Source organism: Mustela lutreola, chromosome 1, assembly GCF_030435805.1.
Source record: "Mustela lutreola isolate mMusLut2 chromosome 1, mMusLut2.pri, whole genome shotgun sequence".
In the NCBI taxonomy this organism is placed as follows: domain Eukaryota; kingdom Metazoa; phylum Chordata; class Mammalia; order Carnivora; family Mustelidae; genus Mustela; species Mustela lutreola.
In genome coordinates this window covers 180,286,539-180,302,505 of record NC_081290.1, presented here as the reverse complement: position 1 = coordinate 180,302,505, position 15,967 = coordinate 180,286,539, and the positions used below count along the sequence as shown (strand labels likewise).

The 15,967-nt window shown below is 38.3% G+C and overlaps 1 protein-coding gene across 2 annotated transcripts in view; it reads right to left on the bottom strand.

Moving 5' to 3' along the window:
• The window catches only part of ELMOD1 (ELMO domain containing 1), a 68,672-nt gene that overhangs the window by 14,623 nt on the left and 38,082 nt on the right, over positions 1-15,967 (bottom strand). For both annotated transcript variants that reach the window (XM_059179595.1, XM_059179596.1), the window contains exons 6-7: positions 8,894-9,023; positions 2,944-3,077 (exon numbers count right to left, since the gene is read on the bottom strand). In XM_059179595.1, coding sequence (XP_059035578.1) covers positions 2,944-3,077; positions 8,894-9,023 — 264 coding nt within the window. The remainder of the gene's footprint in view (positions 1-2,943; positions 3,078-8,893; positions 9,024-15,967) is intronic.

Genomic DNA, 15,967 nt, shown 5'->3' with positions numbered 1-15,967 from the left:
GCGTGAGCAAGACAGCACAAATAGGAGGAGGAGCAGAGGGAGAGGGAAAGGCAGACTCCCCGCAGAGCAAAGAGCCTAATCCAGGACTCAATCCCAGGGCCCCAGGATCATGACTTGAGCCAAAGGCAGATTCTTAACTGAGCCACCCAGGCACCACAGGTTTGAAATTTTAATTATGAACTTTGCCATTCCCCAGGGGGCTAAGATATTTGTAGTTACAGGGGTTTAGATGAAGGGGCAGGATGAGGTCCGTCAGAAGGCAGAAGCAGCGTGGACAAAGGGACATGCTGAGGGGCTGTGGCAGCAGCCAAGGGAGAGAGAGGAAGAGAGTAGAGGAGGTGAGAGACGATGCACTTCAAGTACATTTGTCTTAGAGAATATTCACGGGTATAAGAATTCTGGATGTCAAGCAGAGAAAGACAACTATCATAAGATCTTCCTGATATGAGGAAGTGGTGATGCAACATGGGGGCTTAAGTGGGTAGGAGAAGAATCAATGAAACAAGATGGGATTGGGAGGGAGACAAACCATAAGTGACTCTTAATCTCACAAAACAAACTGAGGGTTGCTGGGGGGAGGGGGTTGGGAGAAGGAGGGTGGGGTTATGGATTTGGGGAGGGTATGTGCTTTGGTGAGTGCTCTGAAGTGTGTAAACCTGGCGATTCACAGACCTGTACCCCTGGGGATAAAAATATGTGTTTATAAAAAATAATAAAAAAAAGAATTATGGATGGATGGAAAATATGGTGCTAAAAGCAAAATTCTACCCCGGGGAAAAAGGGCAATGAAATTTCTTAAAAATACAGTTACATACCTTATAAAATACATCATAAAAAGTATTTCATAAAGACAGTAGCAAAATAAAATATTAGCATCTGTTATTTAATTTGACTTGTATATATTTCCCACAACAATCTGAAGCATAAAACAAGCTTTAGAATTTTCTCTCAGAATTTAACCAAAGTATTTCATTTTATATAATAATGTGGTATTTACAACATTTCATAAAAGAATAGGTGATTATCAAACATCCCAATTTTTAAATAAAAGCAAAGATCTAGAGAAAAAATAGGGAGCATGAAAAATGACTAAGGCTTAGTTTCTTCTGTTTTTGTTTTTGGGTTTTTTAAAATTTTATTTATTTGTCAGAGAGGACAAGCAAGGAGAGCTGCAGCCAGAGGAAGAAGCAGGCTCCCCACTGAGCAGGGAGCCCAGTGCAGGGCTTGATTCCAGGACCCCCGGATCATGACCTGAGCTGAAAGCAGACGTTTAACTGACTGAGGCACCCAGGTGTCCCAGGCTTTGTTTCTTTTAAAAATACATAGGTTTCCACTTCACAGCACTCACCATATCACAAACCCCATGTGTCTGGGGCAAATAATACATTATATGTTAATAAAAATAATTAATAATACAAAAATACATAGGTATCCTAACTAATAGAATCCTAACTAATAAACACAAAGAACCACTGAAAAGACTCTCTTTGGCTTGAAAAATAGTGGCTCCATATGAATTAATTCAAACATGAAAAAAAAAGGATGAGCACAATTATTTGAATCATGATGAACATATAAGAACCATGATTTAAGAATGGTATTTAAAGGGGCGCCTGGGTGGCTCAGTGGGTTAAGCCTCTGCCTTTGGCTCAGGTCATGGTCTCAGGGTCCTGGAATTGAGCTCCACATGGGGCTCTCTGCTCAGCAGGGTGCCTGCTTCCCCCCCCCCAACCCCGCCTGCCTTTCTGCCTACTTGTGATCACTCTCTCTGTGTCAAATAACAAATAAAAAAAGATTAAAAACAAAAGAATGGTATTTAAAGAATAAGAAAAAAATTTTTTGGTCACTGTGAGAGAACGAGGGCACCAACTCCTCTCTCTGATAACTGGCAACTAAACAGAAAAATTGAGCATCTATCCTGCCTATATGTTAGAGAAAGTAAATAACAGAGTTGATGAGGGAAACCAAGTTTTTACAGAATTCCAGCCAACAATTGTGGGAGGCATCACGGAATTAGAAAAGCACTTTTTGTGCAATTAACTGATCCAGCGAAGATCACTGAAGGATGAAATGGTTAGATAAAGGGCTGGTGGGGGACTTTACAAAGCAGCCATCAAGCCTGATGCCTCTCATCCCTCTCAGTGTAGGACTGAGCAGGGGACAATGGGGGCTGCCCTCGTATGTCAGTCTGAATTTCCTCAGGCCTTTCCGAATACCTCCAATTTTCAGAAAAATCCAGACCGTGGGACATTTTGAGGACAGCTGATTTGGGGTCTTGCACAAGTTTATGACATTGGGGAGGGGTCAAAAGGAGAAGGTAGACAGGGAGAGACATAATAACTAAATGCAATGTGTAGACAGTCATATAGAACTGGATTGGAAGAAATCAGCCTAAGAAGACATTTTTGAGAGAGCTGGGAAATTTTTGTATGAACTGGATATAGATGACAGCAAGGAATCACTGTTAATTTTGTTAGATGTGATAATGGCACTGTGGTTCGTATAAGGTAATACTGATTTTATTAGTGCTCCAAATTGAAATGTGAAGGCAAAATGACAGTATAGGATTTCATTAACACTTCTGCCAAAAAAAAAATAAGCATTGCAGGTGTTTAAAAATTTTGATAATCACTGAACCTGGGCAGTATAAGGGGGTTCTTTACAGTTGTCCATTTGTTTTTGTATCTACTTAAATTTTTTCATAATACAAAATTAAAAATAAAAACATTTGAGATCCACTTCTAAAATACAATGAAGTTTGCCAAAGAAAAGGAAGAGGTGTACCTTTTTAAGTTTTAGGAACCTGAGTTATCAGAAGACTTCAGTATTTTCTTGGAGTTGTCTATAAAGTGGCTTTTGGAACTGATAACTCACTCAGCTTTGTCATTTCCACATGACCAGGACATCACTTTTTAATAGTCGAACTTTCTCCATTTTACTTACTGCAAATTGTATAGGCCCAGAAGTCCCATTCCTCGAAAATCTGTTTTAGGATCATCACCTTGGAAACCAATTTCACACCACTGCTTAGAAATCCGAGATTCCAATGGAGTATTGGGCTTCAGGAATTTCCATAACTGGCAGGTAAGACAGAAAGTTAGCCTGTTGATGTAAACACAATCACTCTTTCCTATGGCAGATTTTGTAAACTGTGTTATTAAGAGGAGCTGTACAAAGCTGAATATAGATTTGATCATATTTCAACGATCTTTGACAGCAGTTCTCTCATCATGTTCTGAAGACTCCCTGAAGGGACTCCAAGACCTTTTCAGAGGGTCTGGGAGGTAAAGACTATTTCATAATGAAACTAGGAAGTTTATTCGCCGTTTCTGTCTCATCTTCTCATGAGTATATAGTGGAATTTTCCAGAGGCTGCATTACATGTGACAGTGTCATTACTCTGGAGGCTATGAAATGTGTACTTGTATATTTTAGTGTTTTACCTCTTTCTGTTTTAATTTCTTTTTTATTTTTATTTTAAAAGATTTTATTTATTTATTTGACAGAGAGAGATCATAATTAGGCAGAGAGACAGGGGGAAGCAGGCTCTCCACTGAGCAGAAAGCCCGACGAGGGGCCCAATCCCAGGACCCTGAGATCATGACCCGAGCCAAAGGCAGAGGCTCAACCCACTGAGCCACTCAGGCACCCTTGTTTTAATTTCTGATAAAAAATATATCTGCATTGGGGCGCCTATATATATATATATATATATATATATATATATATTTTAAAGATTTTATTTACTTATATATGTATATATATATTTACTTATATATGTATACTTATATATGTATATATATACATATATATATATATAACTGCATAATCTCCCACAAAAGGTCCTCAAAATATGTAAGAGAGTGAAGGTAAGGGGCAAATAGGGAAAAATTTGAGGCCATGTATTATTTTTACAGCATTATTAACAAAAAGAAAAGTGGACTGACTTGAGTTTCATTTCTCACCTGTAGCAGAGGTGAGAATAAATAACCATCATATAACTCGATAAAGGAGGGTCACTAGTGTTAATGAATAAATAGACCTCAAAGTATGTTATCATTTTTAAGAGTTACCCAAAAGAATTTTAATTCCAATTAGCATATATTAAATGGCAAATACAAATTGCAAACACTATGCTATTTACTGTCTAAGGAGCTGGTTCTGTTTTCCTGAGTTTTCTATGGAAAGATAGATTCAACATATACTATTACTTGGAAAGAGTGAGACCCACAGCTGCATAAATATAATGTTCAAACTCTTCTTTCTAATAAATAGAGATGGGCACATAAGCAGATTTACCTTTTAGACTATTAATTATTTGTCTTTATTATAAACAGAGACAAATGCAAATGTAAAAATTTTCTTATTACTATTTGGACATAATTCAACTTCTATATTATTTATTCTATGATGTATGAATTTTAAATCTTACAGATATGAGTAATATAGAAACAGCATGCTTTATAGTGAATTCTCACATCTGACACAATATAGAACATAATATTCAGTGATAGGAAACACTAACCAAAAAAATACAATTCAAAGGATATAATATACTAATGGCTTAACAGGTAAATGCAGTCTAAAGGGTGAGAGAAAAAGATCAGGGAAGAAAGTAAATCTATCATGCTTAAAAGCAAAATAGCAAACGTGCATATAAGAAATTTCTTTTTATATTATGCATATGAGAATTTGCCAGTGTTCTGCATTCATCAGGACAGAAAATTTTTGGGTTCAATAGAGGAGCACTAAAAATATGAGCGAAAAGTCCTCTTTTTAAAAATTATTTAGAAACTGATTTGATTATTGCCACAATGAAAAAAACCAGAATCAAAGGAAACAGTTGGCAAAGCTCATCACACACATTTAGCCAATAATTTGAAGTAACCTCAGGGCCCAACATAGTGGAATGAAATGGCAAAAGCAAACATTTGATTTCTATTGGTAGGTTATCAATCTCATTCATTAGATGAATACTTTAGGGGAATAAAAAGTTTGAATAATGCTTAAAAAAGAAATTCCATTTTAATAATTTCATGTATCATGACAGACGAGACCAATAGCTAAAAATTGTTCTTTTTTTTTTTTTTTAAGATTTTATTTATTTATTTGACAGAGAGATCACAAGTAGGCAGAGAGGCAGGCAGAGAGAGAGGATGAAGCAGGCTCCCCGCTGAGCAGAGAGCCCCATGTGGGGCTCGATCCCAGGACCCTGAGGTCATGACTTGAGCTGAAGGCAGAGGCTTAACCCCCCGAGCACCCCAGACACTCGAGAGAGAGAATCTTAAGCAGGTTCCACGCTCGGTGCAGAGTCTAATGTGCGGCTCAATCCAATGACCCTGAGATCATGACCTGAGCTGAAATCAAGAGTTAGCTGCTCAAGTGACCGACAGCCAGGAACTCCTATTATTTTCTATTAAGTATGTGACTCCATCTTAAATTTTCACTTTATTATTAATGTGGTTAGAAAATGTTTAATAAAAATGTCCATGTGAATAACTTACATGAACAGTGCTATATGAACATAAAGTAATGTTATTCAGTTTCATCTCACCCTATATTTGAATGATTATAAAATCCATAAAATCTTTTTATACTTTAAGACTAAAAGCACTGATAATGGTCTCCTGTGTTTATAAATCAAAGCACTTAAACAATATGGCAATATATTACCAAAGTCTCTAAATCAAGGGTTGGCAAATTTTGTCTGCAAAGGGCCAGATAGTAAATATTTTAGGCTTTGGTTGCCAAATGGTCACTGTTGCAGTTACTTAAATTTGACATTGTAGTACAAAAGCAGCCACAGGTAGTACACACATCAATGAATGGACATATTCCAATAAAACTTCGCTTACAAAAATGGGTGGGAGGCAAGATTTGGCCCACAGGCTTTAGTTTGCTGACTCTTGCTCTAAACAGTTTATGAACTAGGTAACAAGGGTATTATTACCCATTCTAAAAATGAAGCAGCCTAAGATCAGGCCTTAAACACAGACCATGGGGGCACCTGGGTGGCTCACCCACTGAGCCACCCAGGGTCTTCAGCTCACGTCATGATCCCAGGGTCCTGGGATCAAGTCCCGCATTGGGCTCTCTGTGAAGCAGGGAGCCTGCTTCCCTTCCTTTTTCTCTGCCTGCCTCTCTGCCTACTTGTGATCTCTGTCTGTCAAATAAATAAATAAAATCTTTAAAAAAAATAAACACAAACCACAGGCTAGCCTTTTGAAATACAAACGGGAACAAGACATGGTTTCTCCCCTGGGAGGTAGTGTAGTACAGCAGCGAGGAGCTCTTTCTAACACTTCACTGCCCGGCCTCATTTTCCTCACCTGAAGATGGGGATAATATCAGTATCTCACCACAAGGTTATTGTGACCATTAAGTGAAATAATGCTGCAAAACATTTACTGTGATGATTAATGTGTGCTAAATTCTCAATGTTTTATTATTATTGATTTTATTATCAGAATTGGGATTTGAATTGACTAAAGAAGAGAATAAAGATCCCATTCCTAAGCATTCTTGGGGAGACTAGAGAAGATTTCAAAATTGAACGAGTAAGGATTTTAAAAAGAGCTGACTTATGCTGTGAGAATAATAGGTAATAGAGGGAATAACATGGGCAAATATCTGGGCATATGGGATACACAGCCTGTTGTGGTCAAGGTGAATGACAGAGCATGGTGGATACAGGAGATACAGCTTGCAGTGATAGAAGGGGTCCTAAATGCCATGTTAAGATCCATGGGATTTCTTCTGTCAGATAAAGGGAATCTGAAGTTTTTTTTTTTTTTTTTTTTTTTTTTAGATTTATTTATTTATTTATTTATTTGTCAGAGAGAGAGAGAGAGAGAGATCATAAGTAGGCAGAGCAGCCGGAAGAGAGAGAGGGGGAAATAGGCTCCCTGCTGGGCAGAAGGACTGATGTGGGGCTCGATCCCAGGACCCTGAGATAATGACCTGAGCTGAAGGCAGAGGCTTACCCCACTAAGTCACCCAGGCGCCTCTTAAGTTTTTAACCTAAGGGATAATGTGACTAGATAATCCCTCCAGCAGTGTTTTAGAAGATGGAATGTAGGAAGCTAATACTTAGTGGCAGAATTATAAGGCTATTATAATAGCCCAAGTTGGAGATAAGGTTAGAATAAGTTGGTGGACATAGGAAACATTCAAAAGCTATTTTGAGGGAGCTCTGTGGTTAAGGTTTAGTGATTTTGTAGATGCATAGTATCTCCCCAATTAGATTGCAAGATACTTGAGGGTAGAAAAGATACCTTTCCTCAGAGTGCTTAAGGCAGCAATGGAGAGCCCTGGCTTTATAACTTACTAGCTGTGTGGATCAGAACCTGGACTGAAATGCTTGTAGTTTGCTCAGCTGTAGATACTAACCATCACTTTGCTTAACTCTTATGGTTGTGCCAGTAAAAAATAACACATACAAACTCAAATCATGACCACAGATAAAAGGTATGTCATAAAAGTTCTTGACTTTTAGTATCTAATGAACCACAGTAATTCATGCATTCACTCATATTTGTTGAAAACCCACAATGTGCGGCATTCGTACAACAGATCAACTCAAGACGGTGCACAGCAGGCACCAGGATGTCACTGATTCTGAAGGCATCATGGCCATTCTGAGGCATTCTTCAGTTGCCTGTGGCCACTCTGTTAAGTTTTCTACCACTTTTCTCTTTCATTCACCTCTTATTTCTCACCTTGAGGTCATTTTAATTGAACTTGACTACTTCTATCAGAAAACACGATAAAAAAGGCAATAACGGGAAATGAAGCTCAGCCAGTAGGTTAGCTAAATTTAAGCAGAGCAGAAAGGGAAGAAGAAAAACTACTTCTAAGAATGAGCCTTCTTTAAATTTCAGGGATTCATATCAGATATAGCACTAATTAGCAGAGACAAGTCATTTGTGTAAGTATTTACATACACAAAAGCACGGACTCCTTCACACAAAAATACAGCACTCTTTCACACAAAATTACAGCTCCTATTGACATTTTTTCAATGAAATAAAGTTAAGGCAGCTAAACAAATGTTTTCTTGCAATTTTGTTAGTGTCTTTTTGTATTCTAGCAAAGGACAAGGAAGCATTCCATCCTAAGAAGCATCTATTTTCAGGAGTGAATTTAGAAAATATTTCAGATGAATAGTTCTAAAGGTTGGGTCCTAATTTCTTAAACTCCAAATTCAGTGTTTTGGGGTCAAGTTTTATTGGTGTTTAATGATGCACATCAGATCATATAAGATATTTAAGTTTTTGTGAGATTAAGATATAAAAAATAAAAAAATTAAAAAAAAAGATATTTAAGTTTTTGCTTTGACAGCCAGAAGTATTTACAAGTGCATATTGTTCTTCTAACAGTTTTAATAAACCAGATATAAACCTTAACCTCCTCTTCTGATACTCTCCAAGTTACATGAATAAATAATCAGCAATAAGATCTTAGGTAATTTCCCTAGAGGGCTATTGCTGAAGCAGAAACCAACTTCATCTTCTTTGATGTCTATTAAAAGTCATAAATGGAAATCCCAGGTCACTCTTTGACAAATGCTCTTCCTCCTATTGGCTTTCAATACAGTTAAATAGCCTAAACCTAAGCCAGAATATGAGCATTCACAGAAATCACCTCTGATATTCTCTCAGATTTAAAAAAAAAAAAAAAGGCTTTACATTTAGCTTCCCACATGAATTTTCTAATGAAGAATTTACCTCCTACATCTGAACCAGCAAGCAAAGTAGGCTTTGCCAACCAGTTCCACACCCATATCTTATTCATCTTTGTACTCTCCCTCTTATAACAGTGTCTAGCACTTAGCTGGTGCTTGGCAATGCTTAGCTGACCTAAGAAAAGCACAGAAATGTGTTCAAGGTCTAACCTTCAAAAGCATTTCTTCGTGTTGGGGGTTATCAGAATCATAGGGTTCTCTGCGCAGTTTTTCCACGTCTGCGATAAGGTTTCTGTAGCCAACTATTTGCAGAAGGCAAGCCTGAAGAGAGATTCCCAACCTAAGGTGTTTAAAAACAGAAGAAACACACATGAGGAAAAACAAAACATACATTTTGGCATTAGTTCACTTGATGGGTGCACAATAGGACTTTTCCATATTTATATAATATTGAGGAAATTGCTCATACGTGATGTATTTAATCAAAGCCCAGTTTCTCTTTTCTTTTTGTGGACATAGATCCATATTTAGTTTACTCAGAAAAATAAAGAATGCTACTTTTCCTGCATTGGTCTCACAACTACTTCTTACTTGAGTGGAGGAGGCATAGTTTCTTACTGAAGCTTCAAATGGGCAGTTGTAGAACTTGGCTAAAATTTGCCTTTTGTTCTGGCCTTTTCTTAAACCAAGTTGTAACAATATGGCTTAAAAAACAAGGGCTCTCTTTAATGCCAGTAACTTAAGTAAGATGTAGAAAATATAGGTGATAATGTGTGTGTGAAAGAGAGACCGCTCTCAGGGGCACAGTGGAAGGAAAATTTCAGAACAACAATATCGAAACAAATACAAGAAAACCTATGCTTGGGAGCATCCCTGACACATGAGGCAATGCCAAGAGAAAGAACTCACTACTTCATAAAATTTCTCATCACATTCTGAATGCTCTATTTGTCTGAATACTTTTTCCTATGTTGAAACAAAATTTGCTTTCCCTATTACCAAATAGTTCAAATTTTGTTCTCTGAGCAAATTTATTTCCAACTTCCTCTGCCATGACTACTTATTTTAAGATAGTGATTCTTTCTTCTAGTCTGATCTTCAGGCTTAAAAAAAAAAATCCTGGATTCTTTCAGTTCCCTCTCATAGGACATGGGTTTCTCATGTTTTACTCTCTCGCTCAGTCTTCTCTGAATGTGTTCTGTTTGGATAACAGTCCCCTTAAAACGGGTAATCAGAACAGAAACAGTCTGGCAAGTGTGATACACAGAGGATCACTACTTCCTGTGACCTCAGTTTGTTTTTCTCCCCTACAACATAGCAGATAAAATAGGGTCTTTTCAATCACTCACATAACAACTTTATCAAGCAGGTGACTAAATAATCACCAAAATCCTTTTTTCATACTAGCTTCTGTCATGTAAATATTCTCCTGTACTTGTATGATGGCATCTGAAGGTACTATTTCACATTTATGTGTTCCTGTTGTTTCTCTACAGCCATTCACTTTTGTGGCTTAAAGATACTTAAATGTTGGCAATTTCATATGATTCCACCCAGAGTTACTGTCCAATATGGTCCTACTCCCAATTCACACTAAATTTGAAGATTTTTGTTGTGGTGGTTATTATAATCATGACCATCTTTTTTTTTTTTTTTTTTTTTTTTGAGGAGAAAATAAGATGTTTAGAGGTTAAGTCTAATGCTGGGAGTAATAGAGAATTACACATTTTAGGACTGTATACCTACTCCACATATTGAGCACAGGGTCAGATAGCCCAAATGCTAAACTTAGACTGAATATTCAATTAAATGGCAGTGATAATTATCTGTTACCATAGCACCAAAAAACCAAATGAGATACTTAAATTTAGGAAAAGAATAGAGTGGCTCTGGTTACCCAGGGAATCACTGTATGACTGAGAAGAGAGTTGATATTGAGGAAGAGAGCAAGAGAAATAAAACAAGACACAACAAGAGGGACCAATTCCATTTCCCCCCCATTTTTACTGTAGTAATTTTTCAAGTGCATAAGCAGCACTTAAAAAATGTAATTAAAACAAAATGTGGTTAAAATTATGGCAGCAGCCCAAGTGTCACCTATTGGTGAATGGATAAAGATGTGATATCTATGTATGTCTGTATAGATGTATATAGATATATACACATATATACACACACATACAATGGAATTTTAGTCATAAAAAAAGAATGAAATCTTGTTTTTTATAACAATGTGGACGAATCTAGAGAGTATTATGCTAAGTGAAGTAAGTCAGTCAGAGAAAGACAGATACCATATGATTTCACTCACATGTGGACTCTAAGAAACAAAACAAACAAAAACAAAGGGGGAAAAAAAGAAACAAACCAAGACACAGACTTTCAACTACAGAGAAAACACTACTGGTCACCAGAAGGGAAGTGAGTAGGGGGATGGGGGACACAGGTTATGGGGATGAAGGAGGGCCCGTGCTGTGATGGGCACCAGGGAATGTGAGGAAGTGTTGAGTCAGTATATGGTGCATCCGAAACTAGTATAACATTGTATGGTAACTATGCTGGTTAACGGTAGTAATGGGTTGATCAATTATAAAATATTTCCTCTGGAGAGGAGTCAAGATGGCGGAGAAGTAGCAAGCTGAGACTGCTTCAGCTAGCCGGAGATCAGCTAGATAGCTTATCTAAAGATTGCAAACACCTGAAAATCCATCGGCAGATCGAAGAGAAGAAGAACAGCAATTCTGGAAACAGAAAAACAACCACTTTCTGAAAGGTAGGACCGGCGGAGAAGTGAATCCAAAGCGACGGGAAGATAGACCCCGGGGGGAGGGGCCGGCTCCCGGCAAGCGGCGGAGCAACCGCGCACAAAATCAGGACTTTTAAAAGTCTGTTCCGCTGAGGGACATCGCTCCAGAGGCTAAACCGGGGCGAAGCCCACGCGGGGTCAGCGTGGCCTCAGGTCCCGCAGGGTCACAGAAGGATCGGGGGTGTCTGAGTGTCGCAGAGCTTGCGGGTATTGGAACGGGAAAGCCGGCTACAGAGACAGAGCCGACAGTAAGCTCGCAGCTCCGTGTTACCTTGAACCGGTCGCAGGCTCGGTGAGCTCGGAGCGCGGCCGGAGGTCAGGCAGACGGGAGTAACTGGGCGCTGTTCTCTGAGGGCGCACTGAGGAGTGGGGCCCTGGGCTCTCGGCTCCTCCGGGCCGGAGACCAGGAGGCTGCCATTTGTATTCCCGTCCTCTGGAACTCTACGGAAAGCGCTCAGGGAACAAAAGCTCCTGAAAGCAAACCCGAGCGGATTACTCACCCCGGCCCCGGGTAAGGGCGGTGTAATTCCGCCTGGGGCAAAGACACTTGAGAATCACTACAACAGGCCCCTCCCCCAGAAGATCAACAAGAAATCCAGCCGAGACCAAGTTCACCTACCAAGGAGTGCGGTTTCAATACCAAGGAGAGCAGCAGAATTCCAGAGGAGGAGAAAGCCAAGCACGGAACTCATGGCTTTTTTCCTGTGATTTTTTTTAGTCTTGCAGTTAATTTAATTTTTTCTTTTTCATTTTTTTTTTTTTCTCGCCTTCGGGTAAAATTTTTTTTTTTTTAACTGTTACCTTTTTCTTTTTTAACGATTTTTTACTAGTTTATCTAATATATATATATATATTTTTACATTTTTCTTAGGTGTTTTCTTTTTTTAAAAAAATTCTTTTCTTTTCTTTTCTTTTTTTTTTTTTTTTTTTTTTCTTTCTTCCTTTTTGAACCTCTTTTTATTCCCTTTCTCCCCACTCACGATTTTGGATCTCTTCTAATTTGGCTAAAGCATATTTTCCTGGGGTTGTTGCCACCCTTTTAGTATTTTACTTGCCCCTTCATTTACTCTTATCTGGACAAAATGACAAGACGTAAAAATTCACCACAAAAAAAAGAACAAGAGACAGTACCGAAGGCTAGGGACCTAATCAATACAGACATCGGTAATATGTCAGATCTAGAGTTCAGAATGACAATTCTCAAGGTTCTAGCCGGGCTTGAAAAAGGCATGGAAGATATTAGAGAAACCCTCTCGAGAGATATAAAAGCCCTTTCTGGAGAAATAAAAGAACTAAAATCTAACCAAGTTGAAATCAAAAAAGCTATTAATGAGGTGCAATCAAAAATGGAGGCTCTCACTGCTAGGATAAATGAGGCAGAAGAAAGAATTAGTGATATAGAAGACCAAATGACAGAGAATAAAGAAGCTGATCAAAAGAGGGACAAACAGCTACTGGACCACGAGGGGAGAATTCGAGAAATAAGTGACACCATAAGACGAAACAACATTAGAATAATTGGGATTCCAGAAGAAGAAGAAAGTGAGAGGGGAGCAGAAGGTATACTGGAGAGAATTATTGGGGAGAATTTCCCCAATATGGCATCAAAATTCAGGAGGTTCAGAGAATGCCCCTCAAAATCAATAAGAATAGGCCCACACCCCGTCACCTAATAGTAAAATTTACAAGTCTCAATGACAAAGAGAAAATCCTGAAAGCAGCCCGGGAAAAGAAGTCTGTAACATACAATGGTAAAAATATTAGATTGGCAGCTGACTTATCCACAGAGACCTGGCAGGCCAGAAAGAGCTGGCATGATATTTTCAGAGCACTAAACGAGAAAAACATGCAGCCAAGAATACTATATCCAGCTAGGCTATCATTGAAAATAGAAGGAGAGATTAAAAGCTTCCAGGACAAACAACAACTGAAAGAATTTGCAAATACCAAACCAGCTCTACAGGAAATATTGAAAGGGGTCCTCTAAGCAAAGAGAGAGCCTACAAGTGGTAGATCAGAAAGGAACAGAGACCATATACAGTAACAGTCACCTTACAGGCAATACAATGGCACTAAATTCATATCTCTCAATAGTTACCCTGAATGTGAATGGGCTAAATGCCCCTGTCAAAAGACACAGGGTATCAGAAGAAACACATTTTAAGCCCGAAGACACCTCCAGATTTAAAGTGAGGGGGTGGAAAAGAATTTACCATGCTAATGGACATCAGAAGAAAGCAGGAGTGGCAATCCTTATATCAGATCAATTAGATTTTAAGCCAAAGACTATAATAAGAGATGAGGAAGGACACTATATCATACTCAAAGGGTCTGTCCAACAAGAAGATTTAACAATTTTAAATATCTATGCCCCCAATGTGGGAGCAGCCAACTATATAAACCAATTAATAACAAAATCAAAGAAACACATCAACAATAATACAATAATAGTAGGGGACTTTAACACTCCCCTCACTGAAATGGACAGGTCATCCAAGCAAAAGATCAGCAAGGAAATAAAGGCCTTAAATGACACACTGGACCAGATGGACATCACAGATATATTCAGAACATTTCATCCCAAAGCAACAGAATACACATTCTTCTCTAGTGCACATGGAACATTCTCCAGAATAGATCACATCCTCGGTCCTAAATCAGGACTCAACCGGTATCAAAAGATTGGGATCATTCCCTGCATATTTTCAGACCACAATGCTCTAAAGCTAGAACTCAACCACAAAAGGAAGTTTGGAAAGAACCCAAATACATGGAGACTAAACAGTATCCTTCTAAAGAATGAATGGGTCAACCGGGAAATTAAAGAAGAATTGAAAAAAATCATGGAAACAAATGATAATGAAAATACAACGGTTCAAAATCTGTGGGACACAACAAAGGCAGTCCTGAGAGGAAAATATATAGCGGTACAAGCCTTTCTCAAGAAACAAGAAAGGTCTCAGGTACACAACCTAACCCTACACCTAAAGGAGCTGGAGAAAGAACAAGAAAGAAACCCTAAGCCCAGCAGGAGAAGAGAAATCATAAAGATCAGAGCAGAAATCAATGAAATAGAAACCAAAAAAACAATAGAACAAATCAACGAAAGTAGGAGCTGGTTCTTTGAAAGAATTAATAAAATTGATAAACCCCTGGCCCGACTTATCAAAAAGAAAAGAGAAAGGACCCAAATAAATAAAATCATGAATGAAAGAGGACAGATCACAACTAACACCAAGGAAATACAAACTATTATAAGAACATACTATGAGCAACTCTACGGCAATAAATTTGACAATCTGGAAGAAATGGATGCATTCCTAGAAACATATAAACTACCACAACTGAACCATGAAGAAATAGAAAGCCTGAACAGACCCATAACCAGTAAGGAGATTGAAACAGTCATTAAAAATCTCCAAACAAACAAAAGCCCAGGGCCAGACGGCTTCCCGGGGGAATTCTACCAAACATTTAAAGAAGAACTAATTCCTATTCTCCTGAAACTGTTCCAAAAAATAGAAATGGAAGGAAAACTTCCAAACTCATTTTATGAGGCCAGCATCACCTTGATCCCAAAACCAGACAAGGATCCCACCAAAAAAGAGAGCTATAGACCGATATCCTTGATGAACACAGATGCGAAAATACTCAACAAAATACTAGCCAATAGGATTCAACAGTACATTAAAAAGATTATTCACCACGACCAAGTGGGATTTATTCCAGGGCTGCAAGGTTGGTTCAACATCCGCAAATCAGTCAATGTGATACAACACATCAATAAAAGTAAGAACAAGAACCATATGATACTCTCAATAGATGCTGAAAAAGCATTTGACAAAGTACAACATCCCTTCCTGATCAAAACTCTTCAAAGTGTAGGGATAGAGGGCACATACCTCAATATCATCAAAGCCATCTATGAAAAACCCACCGCAAATATCATTCTCAATGGAGAAAAACTGAAAGCTTTTCCGCTAAGGTCAGGAACACGGCAGGGATGTCCATTATCACCACTGCTATTCAACATCGTACTAGAGGTCCTAGCCTCAGCAATCAGACAACAAAAGGAAATTAAAGGCATCCAAATCGGCAAAGAAGAAGTCAAATTATCACTCTTCGCAGATGATATGATACTATATGTGGAAAACCCAAAAGACTCCACTCCAAAACTGCTAGAACTTATACAGGAATTCAGTAAAGTGTCAGGATATAAAATCAATGCACAGAAATCAGTTGCATTTCTCTACACCAACAGCAAGACAGAAGAAAGAGATATTAAGGAGTCAATCCCATTTACAATTGCATCCAAAACCATAAGATACCTAGGAATAAACCTAACCAAAGAGACACAGAATCTATACTCAGAAAACTATAAAGTACTCATGAAAGAAATTGAGGAAGACACAAAGAAATGGAAAAATGTTCCATGCTCCTGGATTGGAAGAATAAATATTGTGAAAATGTCTATGCTA